This window comes from Rhinolophus sinicus, linkage group LG13, assembly GCF_036562045.2.
Source record: "Rhinolophus sinicus isolate RSC01 linkage group LG13, ASM3656204v1, whole genome shotgun sequence".
NCBI classification, from domain to species: domain Eukaryota; kingdom Metazoa; phylum Chordata; class Mammalia; order Chiroptera; family Rhinolophidae; genus Rhinolophus; species Rhinolophus sinicus.
In genome coordinates, this window is record NC_133762.1 from 14137662 (window position 1) to 14164889 (window position 27228).

General features: G+C 43.8%; 1 protein-coding gene and 1 long non-coding RNA gene across 3 annotated transcripts in view; one reads left to right on the top strand and one right to left on the bottom strand.

The window, feature by feature from the left end:
- Positions 1-27228, top strand: part of ADAMTSL3 (ADAMTS like 3) — a 187823-nt gene that overhangs the window by 93434 nt on the left and 67161 nt on the right. For both annotated transcript variants that reach the window (XM_019743525.2, XM_019743526.2), the window contains exons 9-16: positions 451-608; positions 8687-8798; positions 13773-13911; positions 15017-15067; positions 15296-15500; positions 18356-18503; positions 20084-20168; positions 26678-26967. In XM_019743525.2, coding sequence (XP_019599084.2) covers positions 451-608; positions 8687-8798; positions 13773-13911; positions 15017-15067; positions 15296-15500; positions 18356-18503; positions 20084-20168; positions 26678-26967 — 1188 coding nt within the window. The remainder of the gene's footprint in view (positions 1-450; positions 609-8686; positions 8799-13772; positions 13912-15016; positions 15068-15295; positions 15501-18355; positions 18504-20083; positions 20169-26677; positions 26968-27228) is intronic.
- Positions 17431-24028, bottom strand: LOC141568107 (uncharacterized). Its single transcript, XR_012491122.1, has 2 exons — positions 23721-24028; positions 17431-21217 (listed from the first exon to the last, which is right to left on the bottom strand). It is a non-coding gene; the product is annotated as an uncharacterized LOC141568107 (long non-coding RNA).

The window sequence follows — 27228 nt, forward strand, 5'->3', positions numbered from 1 at the left end:
TTTAGACTGCAGTTACTTTTGCGCCAACCTAATAGTAAAGCATCTTTCTGAAATAAAATGATTTTAAGGTAGTTCTCTCATTTAGAACAGATTGGTGGTTGCCAAAGGCAGGGGTTGGATGGTAAGTGGGATGGGTGAAGAGGGTCAAAAGGCACAAACTTGCAGTTTTAAATAAATCCTGGGGCGGTAATACACAACATGGTGACTATACTTAACAAAATGGTATTGTATATTGGAAAATAGCTAAGAGAGAAACTTAAAAATTCTCACCACAAGAAAACAATTTTGAGTATGTGAGGTGATGGATGTTAACTAGATTATTGTGGTGATTATTTCACAATAGATACAAATATTGAGTCATGTGATATATTTGAAACTAATGTGATGTAATGTCAGTTGTATCTCAAAAAAAGATAGTTCTCTCATTTACATTTTATTTTTCAATTTTAGTTATTGAATCAAAAACACTTCAAGGAAACAAAGGAGAACACAGCTTTAACAGCCCTGGAGTTTTTGTAGTAGAAAATACAACAGTTGAATTTCAGAGAGGCTCGGAGAGGCAAACCTTTAAGATCGCAGGACCTCTAATGGCTGATTTCATCTTCAAGGTAGGGTGAAACTCCCCTTCATAAATTCATGCATCGATAGCTCAGTGCATTTTGAGTTTTAAAAACAGTGTGTTCAGCAGGAAATCACCAATGATGGTTTTTACACAGAGCGTGTATCACCAATATTCCCACCTTGGCGTCAATTCCAAAAAAAAGTTCATCTATCTTAAGTTTCTGCTTACCAAACCCAGATAGTTAAGAAATGAATGTCACTTTGATAGGGGAAAGATGGTGTTTGTATTTCTAATCTGTAGTTAACTGTTCAGATTTGGTGAAATGATCACCAAATTTGGCTAAATGCTTCCCATGCTAAACCACTTCTGTGCTATTGCACGTGTCCTCCTTGCAAAGGAGAGCGGAGAAGACAGAGGCAATTCCTTACCCTCCTTTTTCTGTTTCCCCAGATAATCTCATAATGGGCACTTGTCTGGGCACCTGTCACAAGGTGACTTCAGAAGAACTCTTCTTTCCTGTCACCATGAGCCTGTGTCCCTTATCTTGGTGACTCTGGTGCATTTTTATATCCTTACTCCAAGGATATGAAATGTAGTGGCCAGTATATTTCCAAAGTGACACAATAGAAAATCCTGATAAAATTGAAAATATCTAAGAAATGAAAAGGGTATTGCAATGGGTGGTTTTGTCCTATCCCTTTTCAGAAAGTCATTCCAACATGAAAATGGGAGAAAGATAATCGCCCTAATTGTGAGGGATCTTTACTTATGGAAAGACCCAGCACCTTCACAAGCACTATGTCCATTTCACACATTAATCTGTCAGAGAACGTTTCGTTGTGATGTTGGTTGTATCAGCAGAGAAATGCACATGGCGTTAGACAGGAATTACAAACTGATGGCCTGTGCTCCAAATGTGGCCTGAAGTGTGACCAGCCAGGGGTTGGCCTGCCCTGCGTTCTTGTTGTTTTGAACCTTTGGATTGTAAATGGCCAACATTTAAAAATTCAGAGATTGTTACGTCAAAATACCAGTTTATTTCTGCTTCTGTTTAGAAATGGGCCATCTGACAACTAGCTTGTGCTTTGCCATGCAGTAATTGGCTGTCGCTGGGTGACAGCTGCCTTCTCATCAGGGCACACGCTGCGCTATCTAGTTTGGCATGGTCCCCACCACTCCCTGGGGTCCCTAATTCTAAAGGCATGAGTGCTGGTTACCATTAGTCGACATTTAAATCACCATTCGTAGACACTGAAGTGACTTCTTTTCACACCCTTAAAGCATCAAGCCAAAGTTCTTGACACAAACATTGCCAGCGGCTTCTGGGAAACCATGATTGTCATCTGTCTGTCCATCTCTCTCTGGTCCATTATACATAAATTCTGCAGTTGTCTTATTCCCCTTAGGATTTTCCCATTTGATTCTCAAGTCCTAAACAGACACACACACACACACACACACACACACACACACACACACACACAGAAAAAAATGTGTTTTTCTTTTCAGTCCTGTTCAGGGAGTCTGTATTTTTCTCAAGTCAATTTGGAGACCTCTGACTAAGTAGGAGACATTAGTACAATGATGAGACAGGGGAAATAGTCCAAAGTTAACATTTCAAAATACTGTTTGGTTGTAGTATACATACTGTTTACTGATACCACATATAAACACACACACACATATAAACTATATATTTCTGTAAGTGTCTGTATGCACTTGCACACGTGGAAATATGAATATATGTGTATACATTTTTATTTTAAGATTTGGAAGGATATACTCCAAACTGAAAACACTAAACGAAAAAAAGGCTGTGTTAGAGGGGATAGGTGCTTTGGGGGAAGAAGCGTATTAGTTTTACTTAAAATATTCTAATACTTAAAATAATTCTTAAGAAGAAGAATACAGGCAATATATAACTCGCATAATTAAAAATTATGTCCTCACCTCCTCATAGAAAGCCTTTTAGCAGCCTGTCGCCACTGCCTGCTTTAGTGGTCCTCGGGCTTCTGTTTTCCTGTCTCTGAGTTCTGGTTTTCTCAGATTTAATAAACAGTTCTGGGCTTCAACGTCTGGAACACTTTTGATCTCTCTTGACTGAAGAGTTTTGTTTTTTTTAAATGCATGTGCATCAAAGAGGGTGGTACACATCACTGTCTGACTCATGCACAAACAGCCTTATTTTCATGCCTCCAGCCGTTTTCTTTCATGAGTGTGATGTGCTTGGTGGGTGAGAATTGGGCAAAATAGGAGACACTCTGAGGAAGCAAGAACGACTCTGATGCCGTTTTTCCCTGACTTAACAAGCTTGTCCAAATAATGTGGGTTTCTAGGAAATAGCCTCTTCCTTGGGTTACTGGGTGTTTCTTTCTGTTTTGTTTTTGTTTTTTTCTCGGGACACTGTAGTTTCTTGGAACACAGTATTCTGTGTTTTTGCTAAGATAAGGAAGCCTTTCCAGTTGTGTGTTCCCAACCCATTGCACAATGAAGTAAAGGCTCTACTTTGAGGGGAGGTTGAAAGTGCGTGTGAGGTCACCGATGAAAGCCAGCCATGCGTTTCGTCCCAATCTGCCAACAGCAGCTGGTCTAGAAAGGAAAGACCTGCTTCACCCTGAGAGGGGATGAGAGAGTGAAGACCAGCTCTGCCCACTCTGTGCTACTGTAGCTCAGTCGTGGGCACACTGAGGGGTGTTGACGCACCCCTTCACACGGTTTGTAGAATAGACCTTATTTCATGGGTTTTTCATGGACTATTGAAAAGGACCATATTCTCACATAGAGAATGAAATATGAAGACACCAGTGAGATGTTAGACTATTTTGTGGTTACTGTGGCTCAGATTCTGAAGTTTAGCGACTCGACCATGGAGACAAAAATTTCTTTCTTTCTGCTCTTCAGGAAGTTCTGTTTTCATGATGGGACCATTCTTGAAAATTGCACTCTCACTTCTTCCCCATGGGTTTCTCACTGTATATTCTCGTTTGCCGGAATGCTCTGTTTCTGGTTCATGACCTTTGTCACAGCACTGTTGACTCGGTCGTTTGCCTCCGAGCCTTTGAGGTCTGATTTTGCTTCGACAGTACGTGCATGTCGCCACCAGGTAGCAGTAGAGAGTCTTACTCAAGTAACTGACGCTGCGGGCTTTGTTGATGGGGCAGTAAGATAGGCACAATCCATTCACGGAGAATTTACTGAACATTTACGTGTGTCAGTAGGTGTTTGTGAATATCAATTTTTAACTACATGCCCATGACAATCATCTCATAAAATTAAGTGGCTTTGATAAAGTCATCTCTTTCCATGGTTAACTGTTTTTAACTGTTGCTGGTGGCTTTTCCTCTCTTTTAGTAGGTTGGAGCAAAAGTAATTGCGGTTTTTGCAATTTTTTTAAACCTTTAAACCGCAATTACTTTTGCACCAACCTAATAAAACATATATCCATCTTCGGGTGGGGGGGGAGGGGGGAAATTATCTTCCTCGTGATTTGAAATCTTTTTTATGCCAGTTGTCTTATCATCTTTCTCCCATTCAGCTATTTTGTGTTTCTGTAGGAAAATGTTTTCTGATTGTTTTTTCCAGTCGTTTTCAGCTGTGGAAGCTTCTGTCTTAAATTTCCTCCAACCGGAGCTCTAGATATACCAATGTGCTCTACCTAGAGAGTCTCTCTTTTCTTTCTGGGGAATTCTGACTTATCTGGGGAGGAGAGGATTTGAAACTGCCTGTTTTCCTTTCTCTCAAAGAACAGGTTACAGCCTTACAATGTGGTGCAGATAGTGGCCAAAGTTATGTATTCACAGGTGTTTTAAAACATAGCAAGACACAGTGTTAGATTCAGTGCCTGTATTCGTTTGCTGAGGCTACTATAACAGAGCACCACAAACTGGTGGCTTCAACAACAGACATTTATGGGCTGGAGGCAAGGTGTGTGCGCAGGATGGGTTCCTCGAGGGCTGATGCCTCCCTCCCAGCTTCTTGTAGCCTCAGGAATTCTCTGTTTGTCTTCATACCATCTTTCCTCTGTGCCTGTCTGCCTCTTTGTCTAAATTCTGCCTTTTTAGAAGGACACCAGTCATACAGAACCAGGAACCACTGATAACCTCATCTTACCTTGACTGGATCTGCATAGACCCCATTTCTCAATAAAATCTCATCCCGAGGTTCTGGTGGTTAGGATTGCAACGTGTGTTTTTCTGGGGGAACACAATTCAACCCTTTCAGAGTGCCCAACAGAAAAAAAACCTTACCTATTTCATCATCAGAATTCCGTCTCATCCTGAGTGTTTGCCCCTCGTGACAAAAGTAGACACTCTGGAAATCTTGCTCAATGTTTTGCTGTAAGGTGGTCCATTGAGGGAAATTTCTTGATTAGAGCAGTTCAAATACTGCTCTGGCAGCCATGAGAATTCACAGCTAAATTGCATGTGTACATGTGGAGTCTCCCTCAGCTCCCATGTGCATGGAAGTCATCTAGAAAATTCCATGTACTCTTGGCTGGGCAGCCTTGGAGGGGTTAACATGCTCAGGGCACACAAACCCGATAGCTTAAGGGTAAAGGATGACTGACCATACTTCCTAGTTTGTTCAGAAAAGACCCATTTTATGCCTGTGGCCCTGGCTTAGTCAGCAGCAGGCCCTCCTTTCGCTCTCGAAAGCACCCTGGCTGGGACAGGAAAGCACGTGGTCTCCCTAGGTAAGGCGCCCTATGCCAGGCCAAGGCCTGCAGCGGGGTCCCAGCCACACCACAGAGAAGCTGCAGCACAAGAGGAGTGTGGGATGGGCAGATCACCCGAGGAGCCCACCAACCCCTGGCCAGGAAAGAACACAGCCAAATTCATTGCCATTTCAGCTGCGTGTGGGAGAAGGGACACAGCTGTGGGCGCAGGGACCTTCACGCTTGAGCTCAAGGACTTCTGTTTTTCCTGCCTCTGTGAGCTCCTAGGCCAAAAACCAACATAGAGGAGGTCGGTCTGAAGGAGAGGACAGTGGGAGACTGCAACGACTAGTTACCACGAGCGATGTGATCAGCCTACCACTACGACTGTGCATTTGTCTAATTTTTTTTATTCTGTTATTTTTTAAATTACATACTTTGAGGCTATGTTGCTAAGCTCATGCCCCTTTAGAATCATTACCTCTTCTAGTGACCTGACCTTTTTATCTCTATGAAACTGTTTTCTTTCAGACCTTTTGAAGACCTCTCTCCATTGTCTTCTGGCTTCCATGTGTTCTGTGGAGAAGTCAGTTGTCATTCTTATTTTTTGTTCCTTCGACGGTAGCGTGTCATTTTGCTTGTCTGCTTTAATTGTTCCCTCTTCGTTTTAGGTTCTCAGCAATCTGATTGTGATGCAATTAGTGAGGTCCATGGTGCTTCTTGACTTTGTGGTTTCATATCCATCATCAGATCATTATCTCTTCAGCTATAGCCACTAGTCCATTCTCTGTGTTCTCTTTTCCTGGGGCTGCAATGATATCTTGATCCCACGTGTCTAATTTCTACTTTCTTCTAATTAGTTTACTAATTCTCTCTTCAGTGTATATAACCCAGGAGCCAGCAGATTATGGCCACCTGTTTTTGTACATGGAGTGTCATTGGAACACAGTGCCCCCATTTGCTTACATACCATCTGTGGTGCCTCGTGCATGACACCAGCACAGCTGAGTAACTGCAGCTGAGACAGTGTGGCCTGAAAATGAATGTTCACTGTCTGATTCTTTAGGAACAGACTTGCTGAACCCCCGTCTGACCTACTGTTAAGTCTGTCCATTGAGATACTGATTTAAATTATTGTGCTTTTCGTTTCTAGACTTACATATTATATTTATTATCGTTGTTTTGTTTTTGTTTTTTAGTGAAATTTTCCAGCTTATCATTTAATTGCTTGAACATTTTAGCCATAGTATCTTAGTGTGGGTTCTCTAAACAACAGAGCCTGAGGCAAAAGCCGTATGCTAACACGTGTTTTATGACCCCAGAAGAGAATGAGGTGTTGCCAGCCTCCCCCTCACCCCCCCGCCTCTGCCAAGCAGGCGAGATTTGCAAGAAGTGGTAGTGATATGTCTTAAGTTTCTACCTGTTAATGCTCATATCTGGATCTCCTGTAATTTTGTTTATAATGTCTATCTTTCCACTTTTTTTGGTTGTTGTTAAATTTTATCTTTTTTATTTTTACACCTAGTTTCTTTTAAATTTTGTTGTATATAGTAGATGAAAGGTTATAGATATAGTTTGAAACTGGATTCATTTTGTTTCTGGAAGACAGGTTGGCAGCCAGTCACCTCCATCCAAGGAGAAATTCAACTAATTTGAACCTGGGCTTCATTCCCACTGAACACTGGTCTATTTTCAGTTCACTCTTATTCCTAGGATAGAGCTTTCTGGGGTCCCAGCTGGGAGCCTGACCCACACGCTTCACGTTGGCAGTCCTGGAGTATCAGTGTTTGCTTCCCTGGGCACCCGAGTCTGATGACAGCTCTGCTCAGCTGCCCAGCTGCTCAGTCACCTCTTGCAGAACGGAAAATGCCTTGAGCATAAAGGTGGTGCCAGCTGTTATGCTCACCCTTGAGCTTTCTTTGTCTGGGATCTTGACCTGCAAATCCTCACTAATAGGGTAGTTCTCGGATGCCTTCAAATGCATTATTAAAAATAGTTGATGCAGCATTTGTATTTATTCTCCCTGGGAGGATTCATCAGAAACAAGCCATTCTGCCATAGTCAGAAGCCAAACTTTTTAGAAGTGTCCTCTGCCTCTGTCCCTACCCCATCACCATAACCCTGCCCCTCCACACACATCTCGAGGCTGGATTCTTCATACCATTTTATAATTCAGTATGCCGGCAAACAATTATTTTTCAGTCAACCCTCATTTAGATTTCCTAGTAAGTTTTACTGATTTATTTCATCATTACTGCTCCTCTCTCCTCACTACGTTTTTTTCTGCATTCATATTAGCTCTTTTCCAGTATTTTCTTTAGTAGCTTTTTCTTTTTCTTTTTTTTCCATTGAGGGTCTCTGAGTGGTAAAGGTTCAGTCATTTTGTGTCTGAAAATGTCTTTATTTTCTCGATAATGATTGATAATGTGATCATAGTTTGGTTATAGATTTCTAGATTGGTGATTGATTCGTGGTTAATAATTTGGTTGTAGAATTCTAGATAAAAAGATATTGTCCCTCATCACTTTGAAGATATGATTTTGTTTTCTTGCATCCAGTGTTGTCTAGGAGAAGTCTGAGGCTGATTCTCACTCCTCTGTAGGCAACCATTTTTTTCTTTCTGACAATTTTTAGGGTTTTTCTTTATGCTTGTTGTTGTACTTTTTTAAATGTCTGCTCAGAACTTGATGACCGATTTTAAATTGGGTACTCCTGCCTGTCTTAAAAATCTAGGAAATTCTCAGTAATTATACTGGGGGTGCCAAAAAAAATGTATGCAAGTGGACACTCTGGTCAGCGTTGCTCAAGCAGTAGTTTGCCGTCATCAGACGTGTCTGGACGTTGATGGGAACCACTGTGAGCACCTCTTATAATTGCAGAAGTCAAACATGACTTATATTCATCTTTCATTGTTGGTGTATATTGAGTATTACAATCATAATACAGTTTTCCTGTCTTGAAATGTGTATCCATGTTTTTGGCACCCTCTGTATATTCAAGTCTTGTGTCTTCTTTATTCCATTGTCTCTGTCTTAAATGCCAAATGATGCTGGCATTTCTGGATCTTTCCTCCACGAACTTAACTTTTGTTTTCCTGCTCTTTTTTTTTCTTTTTGTGTGGTATTCTGGGACTTTCTGTCCATTTACTCATTTGTTCACTCACTAGGGAAGACAAAAAATGTTACATCTACCAAAAGTCTACATTTTTGTGAACTCATTCACAGGTGTGGAATTACCTGGGAAAAATGACTTCAGGGAGATTGGTTGAAGATCTCCTGAGCCCCCACTTAGGACAAATCGAACGGAAACACTATCACACTTTAAAATTCTTGGCCTCCTCATGGACCGTAGTTTGTCGTGATGGACATGTGGTTGTCTGCCGGGGTGAAGTCTATTCACCTCGTTTTGAAAGGTGTGGAAAGCACTAGCTCGCTGCATGCAGAGATATTGACCCAGTGCTCTCTGTCCAGACCAGGTACACGGCGGCCAAGGACAGCGTGGTCCAGTTCTTCTTTTACCAGCCCATCAGTCATCAGTGGAGACAAACCGACTTCTTCCCCTGCACTGTGACATGTGGAGGAGGTAAGGCCCAGGCTGTGTTCATGCATATTTCGAGCTCAGCGTTAGAAGTTACACATCTGCATTTTTGAAGCTGGCTTTAAAATGGGTGTGGAGATGTGTGATGGCATAGCGTCTTCTGCAGCAGTCGGGACTGCAGCGGTGGTTACAAATGTGCCTTTGCCTTTATTCTGGAAGATAAGTGAAAAACAAACAAACAAAAACAAACAGCCTGGATTTGCAAAACACCCTTTCCTTTTAGCAAAAAGCTGGAAACATGTTTGCATGCATTCTTGCGTATCTCCCCTTGACCGTCCTGAAAGCATGCATTATTTTTAATTTTCTATGGAAAGCTTGAGAAACGGAGAGACCCAGTGACGTGCCCAGCCTGATCAAGTTAATGGGTGTGCTGGTTCTAAGCCTTCGATTTGTATCCCGTCTCTCCTTAGATGCCAGAGTATAAACTTAGCGAAAAGGGGAAGGGTGTCTAGTCAGTGGTAACGGGAAAATCCTGTTCACTGTTTGCACAGTTCCAGGTGCTCACAGAGGGTTGAACAAGGTAATCGAGGGCTCCACACACATGCTACCCATCTCTGCAGGCTCAGAGGGATGGCAGTCGTCACAGAGAAGCAGTGACTCCTTTGAGCGAATGAGGAGATGACCGGAGCCACTGTCAAGATCATTCTCTATTTCTGACCTAAACTTTGAAATAGAAGAGTAAATGGTGGTAAACGAGTGCCAACCCAGGAACTACTTACTAGAATTGCTACAGGGATGTAGGCTGGTGCTCCGCCTAGAGTACCAGGCACCAGTACTGAGCGGGTACTGTGTGCTAGGGTACTTACTCATCGTCCCATTTGCTCTTACGGACAAGCCTAAGGAAGGTCCGTTTTCATGCCTGCTGCGCATGTGAGCAAACTGGAGCTTAGAAAAGGTGAAGAATGGACTCAAGGCTGCTCAGTTAGCGAACAGCCCAGCTGAGATCTGGCTCCAGGTCTGTGTGATGCCAGAGCCACGCTCTAAATGGCTTTGCCGTTGTGTCCCCCTTAGGAAGCTACAGGTGCATCCAGGAGGGCTCCTGAGCCCAGGTCAGCTTCCTGTGAGTATCAGACCACACCCCTCTCTTCTCAGATTGAATCTTGCAGTGGAACTAGGGGCCAGGATCTGGGGTGATATGGGCAGCCCAGGACCCCGAAGGAGCTTGTGGGAAGGAAGAGGACCCATCTGAGGGTTGAATGGGGTGCTCAAAAAGAACATAAAAAGCAAATCTTCCCAGGTTCCCGGTTAGTTCTTCTTAGGCTGGGCTTGATTATGGTCCTCCAGTAGTGGTTCTCAAAGTGGGGTCCCTGGTCCGTGTTAGAAATGCAGGTTCTCAGCCACCCCCACCCCAGACCCCTGGATCAGCAGCTCGGGGAGGGAGCCTCAGCGGCCTGTTACTATAGGCCCTCCTGCAGACGGTGGAGCTCTCGGGTATACGAACCACTGCTGTTTGGACCAGCGACTTTAAATCCCGGCGGTACCACGTTCACTTCACTCTTCTTGCCATATCTGTGTCACCCCTGCACTGTTATTGATTTAAGGTTTTTCTCTTTAAGTGGACTTTTAAAAAAATGTAAACATATCTACGAAAAGAATTTAATGTTACTACCTTAAATGGGCAACTCAGATCTCTTTCCGTAAAGAAGACACAATCGCAAAAATAAACACGATGGAAATGAAACAGTGGAGCCCAGGATTTTCCAGTCCCTGCCAGCTCTCGCCATCTCCCAGTGTCTCCTCAGGTCCTCCTGAAAGGGAAAATGTATTTTGTTGAACATTACAAGCACCGTTCTGAGGCGAAAATGCCCTCAGATGTCGGAGGCAGTGACTTTGCAGCAGGCTCGAAGGGAAATTCTTAAAAATATGTGCCCTCTCGTAAAGCCGGTTGCGGGAAAACAGTGTTTGGAATTGAGACCGTGATGTGGGTAAACCCCGGGAATCTCTCTAAACCCAGGCCTCCCCCTTCGGCCAGTCCTGTTCTCCAAACTTTGTGTGCTAGCGTTTACATTCCGAAGCGATATGGCACAGTGGGATAGCAGTAGGCTTGGAATTCCACGGCCTGCATCCACTTCCTGAGTTTGCCACTATTAGCTTTGAGACATCGTTGAGCCTTTGTCGTCTCATTTGTTGAAGAGAATGATCCCGCTTACAGCATTGTTGGGGGACAAAGTGAGATGACACGTGTCAGGGAACATAGGACAGTACTTGGTGTTTTGTTTAGTGGGCACTCAAGGAATATCTGTTATGTCAGAATCTAAACCTGAATTTTTCCCGAAGGCCTCTGCGTAGCCCCCCGATCCTGGGTTGTGGCCCTCCTGCCACTCTCTGGTGATGAGTTAGGACTCAGTGGAAAGCTCTCAGAGTGAGTGGGACACACCTAGAGATTTCTACATATATATTTTATATCCAGAAGCAGGATCTCACCTCCCCCACCCACACCCCTACTTAGAGTCAGGCAGGCCATCCCCCGCAAATAAAACCAAAGAGATGGTGGGGCTTTTTAAAAAAATGCTTGCTCATCAGAAAAACAAACGCCTCTTTCTTTGTAATGTCCCCCCTACCTCTCACACACAGTTCTTCAGAGATAATGTTCCCATTTGGACACATGAGCTAAACTAGAAGCTTCGCGCTGTGGAGGGGACATTTATTATGGAATTTTGGCTCAGTTCAAGTCTTACATTATAGCAAAATAAGACCGGGTCTTATATTAATTTTTGCTCCAAAAGAGGCATTAGAGCTGATGGTCCAGCGAGGTCTTATTTTCGGGGAAACACGGTATGTCTCAGACTTGAGTGCCCAAGGAGACACGGTCAGCCAACCACAAATGGAAGCAGCTAACAGACCCTGCACCAAAGACAGCAGTGGTCGTAAGAACATAACGGGAACGTTAGGCTGCTTTTCGGGGTCGCCCTGCAAGCCCGCCCTTTCCTGCACACGGGAGGCTTTCAGGACATTTGTTCATAATAGAGAAAGTCAGTACGCCTTATTTCTTTCCTTTTTAGTTATTTCAGTACTGCCATAAAATTAAAGAGGAAAATTAATCGTCTCTCCTCAAATTATAAACACCTGGACGCTTCTTAGCCCTCCTCCTAGAAATATGTTTCCATTTAGAACAAAGATTTTTCTTTGATTCAAGGAGCTATAATCTCATTCTGATTTTGTTTGGGGGGGGGGAAATAAAAACACACACATAAAACTCACAAGGAAAGCATTATGAAAATTTAATTATATTAGTAATCAAATCTGCGTGATTTGTCTAAATGGCATTTCGGAGTTTTTTTTTTGGATAATCAGGAAAATCAGCTCACTGGTGTCCAAGACACTTGGATGGACGTTGCTGGTCTTATCTGCAATCAGCTGTGTGGGACACTTGAGATTGGTCTGGAGAAAGTACCAGATTGCCTGTGCCATCTGATATGGTAGACTTTCTGGCAGATATTGGCACCTGAGTGACATTTTATTGACTCCGTTTGGATTTTCGTTCTTGTGGTTTCGACCTTGCTTTTTATAATGCATACCAGCCTGTCCTTCAGCACTCAGCTTACATCCAAGCCATGACTTGTAGAAAGCTGTCTAGTGGTTTATAAAATCAGATTCCTCTAGGCAATCAGGCCTTCAAGTGTATTTTTAGACCTTTAGACCAGTTGGCTAAGGCTGAAAACTTAACTTTGGGCTGTATTTATTTATTTATTTATTTTTATTTTTATTTTTTCCTGAAGAACTCATTCTGGTTTTGAAAAATGACTTTTTTTTTTAAAGTAACGTGGCACTGATGTGTAGCGATAGGAAACTTGGAGTCAGATCTTTCAGGAAATAGAAGTGTCACTTTGTGAGTTGTTTTTTAAATTTACAGCACTCACCCATTTGGAATGCTCCCTTTCCACAGAGACGGTACACGTGGAATTTAATGGAGTCGGGACTAAGTCTTCGTTCCTTGTCCGTTGAAGACCTGTGAGGCAGAGGGAGACGTAGGGGGGTGGATTTTGTTCCTCCCTGCATAGACAATGCTCAGTGCCCAGTCAGAGAAGTGAGTTAGTATTGGACATACATACCCGGGACAGCAAAACCGTCAACAGCCCAGTGCAGGGTGGCTGTCAAAAATGTGATGTTGAGTGAGAAAAGCAGAAAACAGAACAAAAGTTACAACACAGAGCCACTTAGTTGAGACAGATACACACAGAACAACACTATCTAAGACAAAGGTGTATTGAAGAGCATGGAAACAGGAAGTAGGGCCTCTGTGGGGGGGTCGGGTCAGAATGGGAGTGGGGATGGGGGAAGAACAGGAAATACAGTGGTACCTTGGTTTTTTAACATAATCCGTTCCGGAAGACCATTCAAGGTCTGGAACGTTCGAAAACAGCCAATAGCTAGGCCTCAGGATCACGCACTCAGTGGAAGCCACGTGACATTGTTCGACGTTTCAGGTGTGTTGGAAATCCGAAACATGTACTTCTGGGTTTACAGCGTTTGTAAACCGAAACTGTTCATCAACAGAGACGTTTGAAAACCGAGGTACTACTGTACAAGGAAACAAAGTGGTGGCAGTGAGATGTGACAGTGAAGTCAGGACAAAGAATAACTAACCTTCTGCATCCAGGTCCAAGCATTTTTTTTTTAAAGGAGTCTGTTATAACTTTTTAATTACAAGTGCTGAGACTTCCGTAACCGTGCAAGTAGTCGCTCACAATCTTTTAGTCGTATCTTAGAGGAACCTGAGAGTCTTAAAAAAGAAAATGCTGATTCCTGGACCCAGCCACCGTGTTTCTGACTTAATAGGACCGTGAAGGGACCTGGACATCGTGTATATTAAGAGCTCCCAAGTGGTTCTGTTCTACAGCCAGGGTTGAGAGCCACTAAGTTTCTTAAAGAGGGGAAAAAAAGTGTGGCGAGTGGTAACTTCGCCTAGTAAAAGCACAACAGATGCAGTACTCACACTCTCCTTTTCCCCTGCGTTAGGTTATCAGCTCAATTCGGCCGAATGCGTGGATATCCGCTTGAAGAGGGTGGTTCCCGACCACTACTGCCATTATTACCCGGAAAACGTAAAACCGAAACCCAAACTGAAAGAGTGCAGCATGGACCCTTGCCCATCCAGGTATGCACCATTGCCCACTTTCTTTTTACTGTGAAAAGGAGCAAATCAGCAACAGCCGGCTCCTTACAGAGCGACCCCTTTCCCTTGCCTGACGTGGAGCGCACACTGGTGGCAGGTGCCCGCGCTCACGTGGATAACCGAGGTCAGCGGAATTAGGCTCTGCGGCTCCCTCAGTGGAAGCTCGCTCTTGCTGTGGGCTGTGCCCCTGTGCTGTGACAGTTAACCCTTTAGAGGGAACCCCTGTGAGCGTACCCGGCACCTACAATGTTAAAGTTCTCTTCATGCAAGTGCCATGTCTAGCCCATGGGCCAGTCGTGACTGTCTTTAACTCACCATCTTAGCTTTTAAACTGGGTCACTTGTTACCATGTTTGGACGTTTGAAATGTTCCTATTAAATTCAGGGTAAATATGCATTGTGCAAAAAAGTCAGACGTTTTCATGCCAAAGCAGAAAAGCTATGCATAAACTCTCCTGTTGCATAATTTAGTACCTGCTGACTTGGATTGCCTGGGGAAGTTTCCTGGCTTTGCTACAGTATCTTAAAATAACAGCACGGTATCCAGTCCCAGAATCCCCCGGGCCTCTGCCAGCTGGCTGACACAGAGGTGTGCAAGTGGAAAAGGAAACATTCTCAGTGGATTTCATTTCCTATCACAAAACTGCCCATTTCCTGTAATCCCATAATTATTAAGAGAGACCTTTTCAAAGGACAAATTCTGTGAAATACAATGATTTTCTGAAGACCCTAGTTATATGGCAGTGTGTCGATATCATGAATGTGGTTTATCAGCATAACCTCTTTAGGGGACAAAAAGGAATAAAGAGATTGATCTAAATTAAGAGAAGCTTTTCCCTTTGATTAATGCATGCCCTAGTCCCCCTTCCTATATGTTCATATTGAGCTGGGGATGGTGTATGTCAGAGGTGGTTCTGGAAATTAAGTGGATGGTGGCTGAATTTGGCGGACTAGTGCATAGCACTTTGCATACTTAGTTTCCCATTTGAAAGAGATCTGTCTTTTGGGATGTCAAGTCTATATTAGTCAAATTAATAAATGTGTTAATTGATGTAGATGTGATACTGACACAATGGTTTCGTTTGTAGTGATGGATTTAAAGAGATCATGCCCTATGACCACTTCCAACCTCTCCCTCGGTGAGTGATGTCTTTATTTGTTGTGATTTACTCCAAGTTGTGTGCAAGGAACCCTAGTATCTATAGCAACAGTCTAAAATGTAAGAGGGATCGATAATAGATCCGACATGCCCTGAGCTCTTTCAGCAGAACCACGACTATTACCGTTTTTGGCAACCATCTTTGCAAACTTGAAACAAACACAGAAGCAACCAATAAATAATGTGTTCCTATTTGTTTGCTTTTGAGCTGGGAACATAATCCTTGGACGGCGTGTTCGGTGTCCTGTGGAGGTGGAATTCAGAGGCGGAGCTTCGTGTGTGTTGAGGAATCCATGCACGGGGAGATACTGCAAGTGGAAGAGTGGAAATGCATGTACGCGCCCAAACCCAAGGTCATGCAGACCTGCAATCTCTTCGATTGCCCCAAGTGGATCGCCATGGACTGGTCTCAGGTGAGATGTGACAACAGGCCACTGTTAATTACAGCTCAGGTTTTGAAGAATATTTGCTGTGTGTTAGTGGTTCCTTTTTTGTTCACATACCTCCAAAGAGAGGTTTGGAAAATGACAAATCTCTTCACATACATTTAGGTTGACATCTGAAAAAAATTTTAATCGCAAGTTTAAATAAAAAACATCAAAAAAAGTCATTTTGAACATGGTGTGAATGCTGACATTTCAAAATAATGTGTTACATAGCATTTTTTAAAAAAATGTGTCCAGTAGAATGTAAATGCCATGATGATTTCTACTCTTACCATCTTTCATGTAAAAAACACACAAACACGCTCATCTTAAAGAATTTGAATATTCTGCATTTTTTCCTCTTGAACTCACATTTTCAATTTATTTTCTTCACAGAAATTTATCCTGATATAATGTACTTTCATGCTTTAAGTCTCAGTGGTTACACTATTCTTCTTTTCTCCAAGAAAATGTGTGTCAATTAAAATTAATTTATTTTAATATTCTATGGCCATAGGGCTCTAAGTGTTAAAAATGTTCCCCTGGGTTATTGTTATATTTACTTTTAGTGCACACAACAACATAAATATAACTGTGGTAGGTCATTATTATACCTAGAAAGTACATTCTCATCTGAAATGAGTCTTTCTAGATGACGGGTGGAGCTTAAAAAAATAGTCCATTGCCAGAGTCAGACAGGTTCAGCCATAATTTTATTCTTAATTTTACTGTTGATTTCTTGTTTTGTTTTGTTTTGCATGTGCACATCAGGAACGCTTGTTCACATAAATAAATAGACTGAGGTGGAAGGATTTTATTAGAGCGAGGTCATTCCGTTCTTTGAACTCCTGAGTTACATGCCAAAAATCACGCCGTGATCTACCATCAAAAATCAGCATTACTTCTACGACCTGCAGAGCTTGTTTTCAGCTCTTATAAGTCTTCTCCTTACATTTTGCGTTGGCTTTAGAACCATCATACCACCCCCACGTCCCACGCCCATTAGTAGCATGGCTGTGTCATCACTTACAGTATCCAAACAGGATTGCTAACTGGCTCGTCTCGTTCACCTTCCTTGGCTCTTCATACTTTTCATGTTTTTCCAAAAAACCAAATGCATCCTCAGTGATGAGATTCGCTGTCATTAAGGATATATTGAGCTCCAAAGAGTTCTGGAAATGACGGCATCTTTGGGGTACGTGTGCAACTTCCCGGAAGGGCTGTACGGAAGGAGACAGTTTTGGGTTGGCCCGTTCCAGTAGAGTTACACCTTATAACCATGTTGTTTTCTTTGGGAGATTGTTTTTTCTTTCTTGGCCAATATAAAACCCCCTCTCTAGATCATATGTATTTCAAATTGATAAATTTGGGGTGAGTCAGTTTCCCAGAAATAGGGTCTCTCAAACGTCTCTCCATTTTTGCAGTATTTGTGTTCTAGTCATAAGAGTGACCTGATAAAATAAGAGAGGTTTCCTGGTACTCCCTCTTCCTAGAGATGTGTGTACGCTGGAAAAGGCCTCCGCATCCTCTAGAAACTTGCCTGTGACAATGGAGGCAGCACCATGGACTCAGGAAAGAATCTTCGAGCTTTAGGAAGCAGGAACCAAGTTACGGTTTTGGCCGTAGGAGGCTCTGGGATGGAGTTCCACTCTGTCTCGTTGAAACGGTGTGACCTTGAGCAAGCTCCTTAGATGGTGGGCTGTCTGTGTGCTCATCTGTTAAATGGGAATGAACCTATTGACCTGCAAGTGTGTGGGGAGGGTTAGTGAGGTGACATCTACAGGACAGTGGCTATTCTCTAACAGATGCCCACGGATGCTCAGCCTCTCTCAAGAGTGGATCCAGGATTGGTGGGGCCTGGAGCTTATACAGTTTGGAGATGACTCTTCAAGAAAAAAAAGAATGCTAAACACAAATATTAGGTATCTAAATGGATGTTTATTTAGAATCAGAAAAGAAATTACAAATTTTTAAAGGCTGACGACAGACCTAAAATGAACTCTGGATATTAGTTCATAAAACTGTATTATGAGTATTGGTCCATCATTGGTACAACCATACCAGACTAATGCGAGATGTGAATAATAGGGGAGCATAGATGTGGGTGAGGGGACGTATGGGAACTCTGTACTATCTGCTCAGCTTTTCTGTAAACCCAAAATGGTCCTAAAAAATGAGGTCTATTAATTAAAAAAAATAAAAACATATGTACACACCTGTATATTCACTAACATGTGTAGATAAAGTGAAAAGAAATGCTAGATTTTCACATGAAAACATTCCATAAGCAAGAGTATCTTCTAAATGAAAAATAAATAATTCAAGAAAAAAACTGACAGCACAAACTTCATAAAAATTCAGAAAAAAATAGCGTAATGTTTTATTAATTTTAACTGCATGACACCATCTGTAATATTTTTTTTCCCCTAAACTTTTTGGCTGACTATTCTTTGAAGGCCTCTTCCTATGATAAAAGTTTTGCAAATTGATTTCTATCAACAAAAGATTTATCAATAAATCCTCTAGTATGGTTAATCAAAATTTGATTTTTTAAAAATTGATAGTTTAGGAAAGTTTTCTTTCATCTTCACGAACTGTTTTGAATAATGTCCTGTAAGTTCTTAATCAAAGTTGATCAAAACCAAGGTTGAGAAAACCTCTCTCATATTTGAGAAGGACGATTTCAGGGCATTTCAGTTTTTCTTGCACTGTGACCTCATCAAATGGTCTTCTGTGTTGAATATTCCTATGGATCAGGGGCTCCTCCCTTGCATGAGACACCGACCCTTTGTGGATCGCCTCATGACCAAGGATGTCATTGGCTTCTCTTTTCCTCTTTGAAGTGCACGGTGACGTGTGGCCGAGGGCTGCGTTACCGCGTGGTGCTGTGTATCAACCATCGTGGGCAGCACGTTGGCGGTTGCAACCCGCAACTGAAGTTACACATCAAAGAAGAGTGTATCATTCCCATCCCATGTTATAAACCCAAAGGTAGGTGGGTGGTGCATTTTCAAGTTACATCAAATGGTGTTTTCCATCTCCCCTTCTACAATTGCGCCATTTACATTTCAAGTTACTGACTTTCTGATAAAAATTGTTTTACTGACAGATTACAATAGACCTGTCCACCTAGATAGAGAAGTTGGACCTCTGGGATTAATGGATCTGGAGGGAAAATGGAGCCCTTGTTGATTCAGTCCATGTAGAGTGGTTCCTATTTGTCTGCGCTTGTAGTAACATTTGTTGGTAGACAGCGTAATTTGATGCAGTCTCTGCCTTGAAGAAAAAGGAGAAGAAGGATGAGGGGAAAGAGAAAAAGGAGGGGAGGGAAAAGAAAGAGGAGTGGGAAAATGCTCCCAAGGTTCTCATTCTTCTTGATCGCCTAGTGTTTTATACCTGCCCTCCCACTGAAGTGTGAGTTTCTTGAGAGAGGAACATGTCATCGTCATCATGTGTCCCATTGCCTATTATGGAATGAATGAACCCTTTCAGTTCCCAGTCTGGATCTGCAGATGCGTTCAGAATTTCTTTTGTAGTTCCCATTGGCTCCACACGAATTAGCTGAAATGGGCAGCATCTATGGATGGGAAGTCTCTCGGATCTATGTTCCTCTGTATACGTGATTACATGTATGTTAGTAAGGTGTTACCAACCCTTATGACACGTAGTTCCTTTCTGGAAATGGAGAAAGGACTATTCCCACCTGTTAGTGCCAAGGAGTCTTTTTAGTACATTTAGAAAGGATGGTAAAACTCTCCTTCATTCATTCTGTGTTCATCATCCATGCAAATAACCTCATAATGAACCAGTCAGCAAGTATTTAGTTGGCCATGTCTGTCTTCCAGAAATGGCCCTGGTGCCATGCATGGTACAAAGACTGATTCTCTACCTTCATCGGTGAAATCTTCTGTCCTTCTGCACGCGGTGGTACTTCCATAGCCATCTTGGTAGTATCTATGATTTCCCTGAAGCAACCCATGATTTTTTCCCCTCGCTTCTTAATTAGATTGTTCAGAATTAGATTGTCTCAGGAGACTTCGAGGACAGATGGGACACCAGCTTGCCCCTGCATGTCAGCTGTAGTTGGCAATCATCTCCCCCAACAATGACAACAGTAAAAATCTGAGCAAATCAGAGCACAGACTCTCTATCCCCTAATATTCTAAACTCGATGTCACTGGCTTTTCTCTGTTAAATTCTTCATTCGGTGGGCACAAAGAATTTGTGGCAGAAGAAAGCAAGCTGGTATAGTCTTAAGTAAGAGCTTTAATATGCCAACAACAGATGGGTACTGATTTCTAACAGGCATTTTTATGTTAACTGGGAGAATATATTCAGCGGTGCCATGAGATCGTTTAGTTGCCTTTTGATAACGTGTTAATTCAGAAAATATATGACACAAATGTTGGGCTCAATCCAGAAGCCACTGAATGTACTGTGCCAGCAGACCCAACCTGTACTCGAGAAGCATGACCTCTTGAGTGATGAAATCTTCAACAAATAATCATGTATCCAGCTCCTTACTGATGAACAGTAATTAAGCCTGTTGTTTCTGTTCCTTCTTTCCTTAGAAAAAAGCCCAGTGGAAGCTAAATTACCTTGGCTGAAGCAAGCACAAGAACTAGAAGAGACCAGAATAGCAACAGAAGAACCAACGTGAGTCCAGGACCTTTTGTGGGGAAAACCAGGGCATAGCCGGTTAACATGATATATGTAATTTTTGTCCTCATTGGAGTGCAATGATACATTTCAAATCCAGATGACCTGGATTTGCCGACTCCAGAGAGCCTGAGCTAGCTGGCGTTCTTCTTTATTTCCCAATTCAGCAGTCCTGCTTTGGCAGTATCTGTGAGAAGCTCACAAAACAACAGTGCTGTTTAACCCAAAGCAGACCCAGGGGTCTGGTACAGTGAAGAGATTGAGGGTCATTCCTAGACCTAGATTAGCACGCATGATTCAACCCAGGGCCATCACAGTAGGACACATGTAAACCAGTCACTCCAGTGGCCAAGTCATGGCCAGTCTCTATAAAACCACCTATGCTGAAATGCATCAGGGCCGCCCGAGTGATTATGAGGAGAAATTGCAGAGCTGCTGCGGCATGGGGCAGCGGAAAGAACATAGTGCTACGGACCTTGGAGGCTAGAGCCACCGCTTTTAACGGCGTGACCTTGGACAAGTCTTTAATGTTTCTGTGTCTCCTTCTTCTTGCCTATGAAAGGAGCAGGTCGGGCTTCACCTCTGCAGGGTCCAGTCCAACTCAGGCACCCAGGGACTTCTGTCCTCCTGTGATTTGGCGAGTCTGGATTGAAATCATATTGGTGGACACAAAGCACCAAGAGCAGACCCAAGAAACATTCTGGAGGCAGAGTTTAGGGATGTAAGGAGAGCAGGGAATCGAAGGGGCTCTGAGATTCCAACCCAAGAGTCTAGAAGAAGATTGGCACCAATGACGGGCTCCAGTGATTGGACAGGACAGCGAGTTCCATGTCAGACCTGTGACCAGGAGAGCGATTCGCAGGGTGTTAGAGGAAAGGGCATCTCAGAGGTAATGGGGCCCCTCCCCTCTCAGAGCAGGAATGTCTTCCTCAGCAGTGGGCAGAGTTCCTGCCATGCAGGGCAGCTCACATGTGCGTTGAACAACCTGAGTTATTTGCAAGATTCTTCTGTCGAGCCAAAATACACTTCCTTCAGATTTCTGCTTTCTGAAACAGAAAAAGGCACATCAGAGCCCTATCCCACGGGACACGTTTTCACAGATTTGGAGAAAGCTGGATCCCCAGAGCGTTGTCTTTCCTAAGCTCAACATTCTGAGACTTTCCAGCATTCTTCATCTTAGATCCCTTCCCAACCCCACGGCTCTTTCCTGAGCACACTACCATTTGTCAGTGTCCCCTTTAGCTGTGGTCCAGCCCAGCAGTGACCCCTGGGGAGCACGGACCACTTCTCTTTGAGAAGACGCCACGCCAAAAGCCCTGACAATCACACTTATGACACGGACTTCTGCACGTGGACTGCTGTCAGGTGTGGATACGAACCCAGAAGAAACTATGGATGCTGTGAGGTGAATGTCCCTAGAGACACTGATGGAAGAGAAAAAAGTGTTGGCTCACGATGGAAGCTTGGAGACTTAGAGGAAGAAGGAGAATAGAAGTCACGAACACAGGAGGTGGCCCCAAGGAAGGGTCGCTGTTATAAAGACCAACAGACTCAAAGGCTTAAGGAGGGGCGTAGCATGTGGTTCTCAGGTCTCACAGAAAGCTGAGGGAAAGCTACGAGGGCTGAGAAAGGGCTGTTTTGTTTGACCGGAGGGTCTTTTCAGTTAATTTTGGAGTGGTATCCTTCAAAGGGTAGTGACATCAGCATTGAAGAGACTTCAGAAATAAGTTCTGAACTAGAAGGAGTGAGTACTTGACTCTAAAGGAGTGAAGGTAGGTGGTCAAGTTGGGAGAAGAGTGGTCATGTGTATGTGTGTGACTGTTGTCGTGGGCTTTCATGCGACGTTAGGACACTCTTAAACATATTGAAAAGGCAATAAGGATTTTAGACAAGTCAGTTAACGTCACCAGGCCTCTGACCTGTACAAACAGGGTGTTAGGTGAAATGCTGCTGGAATCTCCGCCCAGCTCTGACCTCGATGATTCTGTAAGGGAGGGAACCTCTGGACAGAAAGGGAGTGAGACTCCTGAAAGGCAGTGTCACATAAGGAAGGGCAGAGTTCTCCGGCAGAACAATGCCTCCTGCCAGTCTCTTCTGTCCTCAGAACACAATTAGGTAACAGTTCCTAGTCCTCCTGCATGTCTTTTCTCGGTTAGTGGAATTGGCATCCAGTTCCCCAAGCTACAAGCCTGGGGTCACTCTTGCCTCTTCCTCATTCTTCCCTTATGTGTAATGAGCTCCTGAGTTGTGCCAATGGTAGCCGCTAAAATCTTTCTTGGGCGCCGCTGCTTCTCCCCATGCCCAGTTCCACCCCGGTCCAGGTCCTGAAGTCACTTGTCAACACGCCTACAACTCTTCTGATTTGCTCCGCGGCCCATCCTCTCAAATCCACTTTCTGCACCGCTGCCCAAGTAGTCAAGCTAAGGTACCAATCTGCTTCTTTCCTTCCGGCGTCCACAGTTATCACCAAAGATGTCCGTTCGTTCACAGGCCCACTAGACAGGGCCGGGTGTGGCCTGCCTGGCTCCCAGCCTTATCCCTGACCTGGTCCTTGCTTTGCCTTGAATGGGGAGCTACTGCCACACTGAACAGTGGGCTGTCGTGAGCTACCACTCAGCATCAACCCTTCAATCATATTCTCCACTCTGTTGGGAATGCCCCCCATTAAGCCTTTTTTAAAAGCGCTTTTCTTAATTACAGAACATTTCAGACCGATGTAAAAGAGGAGAGAAGGATGTATTGAACCCCCATGTGTCCGTCATCCAACTGTAACAATGATCAACGCACTTGTTTCCTGTGTCACCAGCATTGCGTCCCCCCGACCCCTCAGGGGCCATTTGTGAAGCAAACCTAGACAGCACGGCACTTCATTCATAGATATCTCAGCATGTAGCTCTGAAAAACAAGGACTCTTTTTTTCTTTGATAAGCACAGTACCATCTTTTAAAGTGTGTTCCTCAAGTCACTTCCTTTAGAATCACCTGTGCTGCTATTTTAAATGCATATTTCTGGGCCCCACCCAGTCAGACACACGGGGGTGCGACCCAGTCACCAGCACTTTTTTTTTGGCTCTGCCAGGTGTTTTTTGTTTGTTTGTTTGTTTGTGGTAAAATATATATAACATAAAATTTACCGTTGTATCCATTTTTAAGTGTCCAGTTCAGTGGTATTAAGTACATTGTACATTGTTGTACATTGTTGTACAATGTACAACATTGTTGTACAACCATCACCGTCTCCAGAATTTCTTCATCTTTCCAAACTAAAACTCTGTCCCCGTTAATCACCAACTCCCCATGCCCCCACCAGTCCCCCCAGCCCTTCCCTCTCTGTGAATTTGTCACCAGCATTTTAGCAAGCACCCCAAGCGACTGTGGAGGGGACGTATCCAAGTTGGGGAATCATTGGATGAGACAGTCCCCAGGCTCCCCTTCAAGACCTGGAAATACTGTTCATTGCATGAATTGGGAAAGGACAGTACCAGGTAAGCTCAGCAGTGCAGGCCCCCTGTTCATTCCAAGCCTGCGTTTTCTGTCAACCCCCACTGACCTTGCTGGTGGTTCCTTCCTCTGCGTATTCACTGAGCGAAGCTGGTAAGCCCTTTCCTCCTGCAGGACACCGCTGCTGTGTCCCCGCATGGAAGACAGAGCCCAGAGCACCTGTTTGCTGGCCGAAGCGGCCGCCTTCTCTCCACCTTCCGCCCTCTCTCCCTCTGTGGTCTCTAGGCAGTTTTCCTTTATAATTCACACTGCTGGCAGTTTCTGGCCTGTTCCTGGCTGTCTAGTGTGAAGTTTATAGTTTCCTCCCACCCCTTCTGACTATTCATTGCCTCGATTTCCGAGCAAAACCGCAAGAGAGCTCAGCTTCCAGTCCATCCTTTTATTACCACTGTCTTTTGTGGTTTGGGGATGCTTGCTTGTTGACAATAAGGGAAAAGATGAACGTAGCTGCATTTCAAATCCCTCAAGGAAAGCCTGCCAAACCCGCCTGGAGAAGATAAACATTTCTGCTTCTGTGGTTAACCGTGGCCCGGGCTCTGAATTTACATAGGGAGCGGATGTTCAAAAGGCTTTTTTCTTTTTAATTAGGAAAATAAAAATGATAGCTTATAAAGCTAAGCCAAGGGAACTGCAGTTTTGACCTTCTTCGCTTTCAGCTCTGGAATGTGTTGACAGTTGATACGGTTCCTCGTTGTTCTAAAAGTTCTTCCCTGGAGTCTTGGTCATTTCTATGGGTTTCTCAGTGTTTCCTCAGCCGTGTTGCCCCCGCTCCCACCTTCCGTATAGGAAAACCAAGGAAATAGGACAGATTGGGAACACAGTATGCTTCCTTCACTGCTGTTTCAGCTTCTCCATTTCTGGAAACCATACTTGGCTAAAATCAAATTAGGTTACAGTTCAGGGCTGTGTTTTCCTAACAGCAGGAGTAACTGGTCACCCTGTGGACTTTTGTTCTGACCATGTTCCGAGTATTCTGCGTGGGTTCACTGATTTAATTCTCATGGGGACCCCATGAGAAGGCACTGTTATCCTCATTTTCAGGAGGAGGAAAGGTTAGGAAAGTATCCAGTGTCTCAGAGCCATCCGTGGCAGGTGGGGATTCTGTGTCATGTGACAGCAGGAAGAGAGCTGCGGTTTCATGTCAGGCGACCTGAATTCAAGTCTTACCGATCCTGAGGATGGTCTGATGAGGTAGACAGAGAAGGTGGTGATTACATCATGGTATGGTGAGGTCTGGGGGTCAGGGGTGACTTCCAGGAAGAGAGGGTCCATGACCTCGGGTCCTGAGATGCACCTGGCGTCAGAAACACTGTGTGGACGCCAGGCGGGGCAGCTGACCCATGTACCACACCTGGTTGCTGAGTGTGGAGAGGGGGTGACAGTGGCCGCAAGGATGCAGCTGGAAGTGTAAGCAAGTCTTGGAGGCAAATCTCAAATTGTACATCTCAGATGTGTGGTTCTTAACTCAGAGACGTCATCAGTGATGCCATTTTTATAGACTTCCATTTATAAAATGAACAAATTGACGTAGCTTTCTTTAGTACCCACTTATTTCCTGGAAGCTCCTGATTTTTGTTGTTAAGCTCTCGGGTTGGGAGCCAAGATAACTGACATTTCTTTATTAGGCTCATAGATAGCAGGAGTGTTTCCTTTGCTGATTGGGACGGCTGTGATGACGTCTTGACTGGGGAAAGAAAGCCAGATGACTCTGAGAGACCCTTATAACCCTGTCTTTTGAGATTTAAAACACTAAGCCTCATACCTGCATCTTGAGCAAACTTCCCAGTGGCATTTTCTGCAGTTATTTAGTACAACATTATCCCTTGAATTAGAGGTCTGTAGTGGCTTAAATGTGTGAAATGACGCATGTCACTGTCCCCTCCTAAGTATTTATAGCATGCATTCATATATCACAGTCTTTGGGAAAGTTTTGCAGTAAATAAACCTGTTGGACATTATTGAGCCCAAACTTTTCCAAATTTACTCTGTCACTGAACTTTCTTGCTTGTCAGCTGTTGGCATCTCATAATGCAGCTGTGGCTTTGGAGTTTCTTAAATGTACATGCCCCTACTGGCTCTATTTTTTAAATTCAGTGCAGGAATCAGTGAACCTTTTCTGTAAAGAGCCAGAAAGTAAATATTTTAGGCTTTGCAGGCCAGCCGGTGTCTGTTGCAAATGTAGCAAGAAGCAGCCATAAACAGTCCCTGAACAAACGACCATGGCTTTATTCTAGTACATCTTTAGTTATGGGCACCTCAGTGGAGTTGTATGTAAGGTTCACATGACACAACATATTACCCTCCTTGTTTTTCTTTTCTCCATCCATTTACGACCAGAAAAATCATTCTTAGCTGGCAGGCGGTGCAGAAACGGATGGGCCCATTGGACCTGTAGGCCATAGGTTGACAGGCTCTGTTTAGTGGGTGATAAGTCAGGATAAGAAATAAATGCTGTATTTGGCCAGACTGTGCAGTGCCTTTAATATTCTCAAGAAGATTCAGATGTTTAGTGTATTTATATATTAAGTAGGAATGAATATTAAAGCGTCTACTCAGCAGAAAACATTTGTCATCCTGTTGTTTAGTTCCTAGATATTGAGACAGTTGAATGAAACTCGGCCGGTTAACAAAGGACAAGCTTGATAAAGATTTGTTGAATAAATATTGGTGGAAAACCCCCATGTTATCAAAGAAAGCAGATTAGAAGTTATCTCTACGGAATGGTTTATTTATCGGCACATCTTAAAGACCATTTAATGATGTCATGAGAAGGTCAGAGCTCAGAATTTGAGTTATAAAACGGATGCAAAAGTTTCGTTTGTGAAAAATTCTCTCTGTTGCTAATGAGATTTGGAACCTTAAGTATATAATTGAGCGCCAACGAATGTAGAGCATTCCAGTGGCCTGTATTCCCTCTGAATGAAGCTGTTTTTCTCCTTCGCAGAAAGCGTGTCACTGCTCGTTTGGTGGCCTGTGTGTAATGGTTGCCTCCCTGGTTTTCCACAGGTTCATTCCGGAGCCCTGGTCAGCCTGCAGTGCCACGTGCGGGCCGGGTATTCAGGTCCGAGAGGTCAAGTGCCGCGTGCTCCTTACCTTCACTCAGACGGAGACCGAGCTGCCCGAGGAGGAGTGTGACGGCCCCACGCTGCCCACCGAGCGCCCTTGCCTCCTCCAGGCCTGTGCCGAGAGCCCTGCCTCCCTGGAGCTGGACGCCCCCCTGTACAAGAAGGACAGCGAGATGACCTACGACTGGGAGTACGCGGGGTTCACCCCCTGCACGGCGACATGTTTGGGAGGTACTGGATCCTTTGCTTAAGGCACGCTTATGTTTGTTGCTGGTGGTTTGAGAAGTGACTAGATTGGTTAAGCCAAAGATGAAAATTAGCAAAAGTCTAAAGGGGGTTAACCCATTCGAGTGGCTGAAAACTATGCCTTTCTTTAATTTTTTTCAATCATGATTATTCTAAAAGATAAAGGATAGTGGGATGATATCCTGGCCAGCAAGATACTATATTCTTTGGCCTGAGCAGCTGCATAATCCATTATGGGGTGAGGTC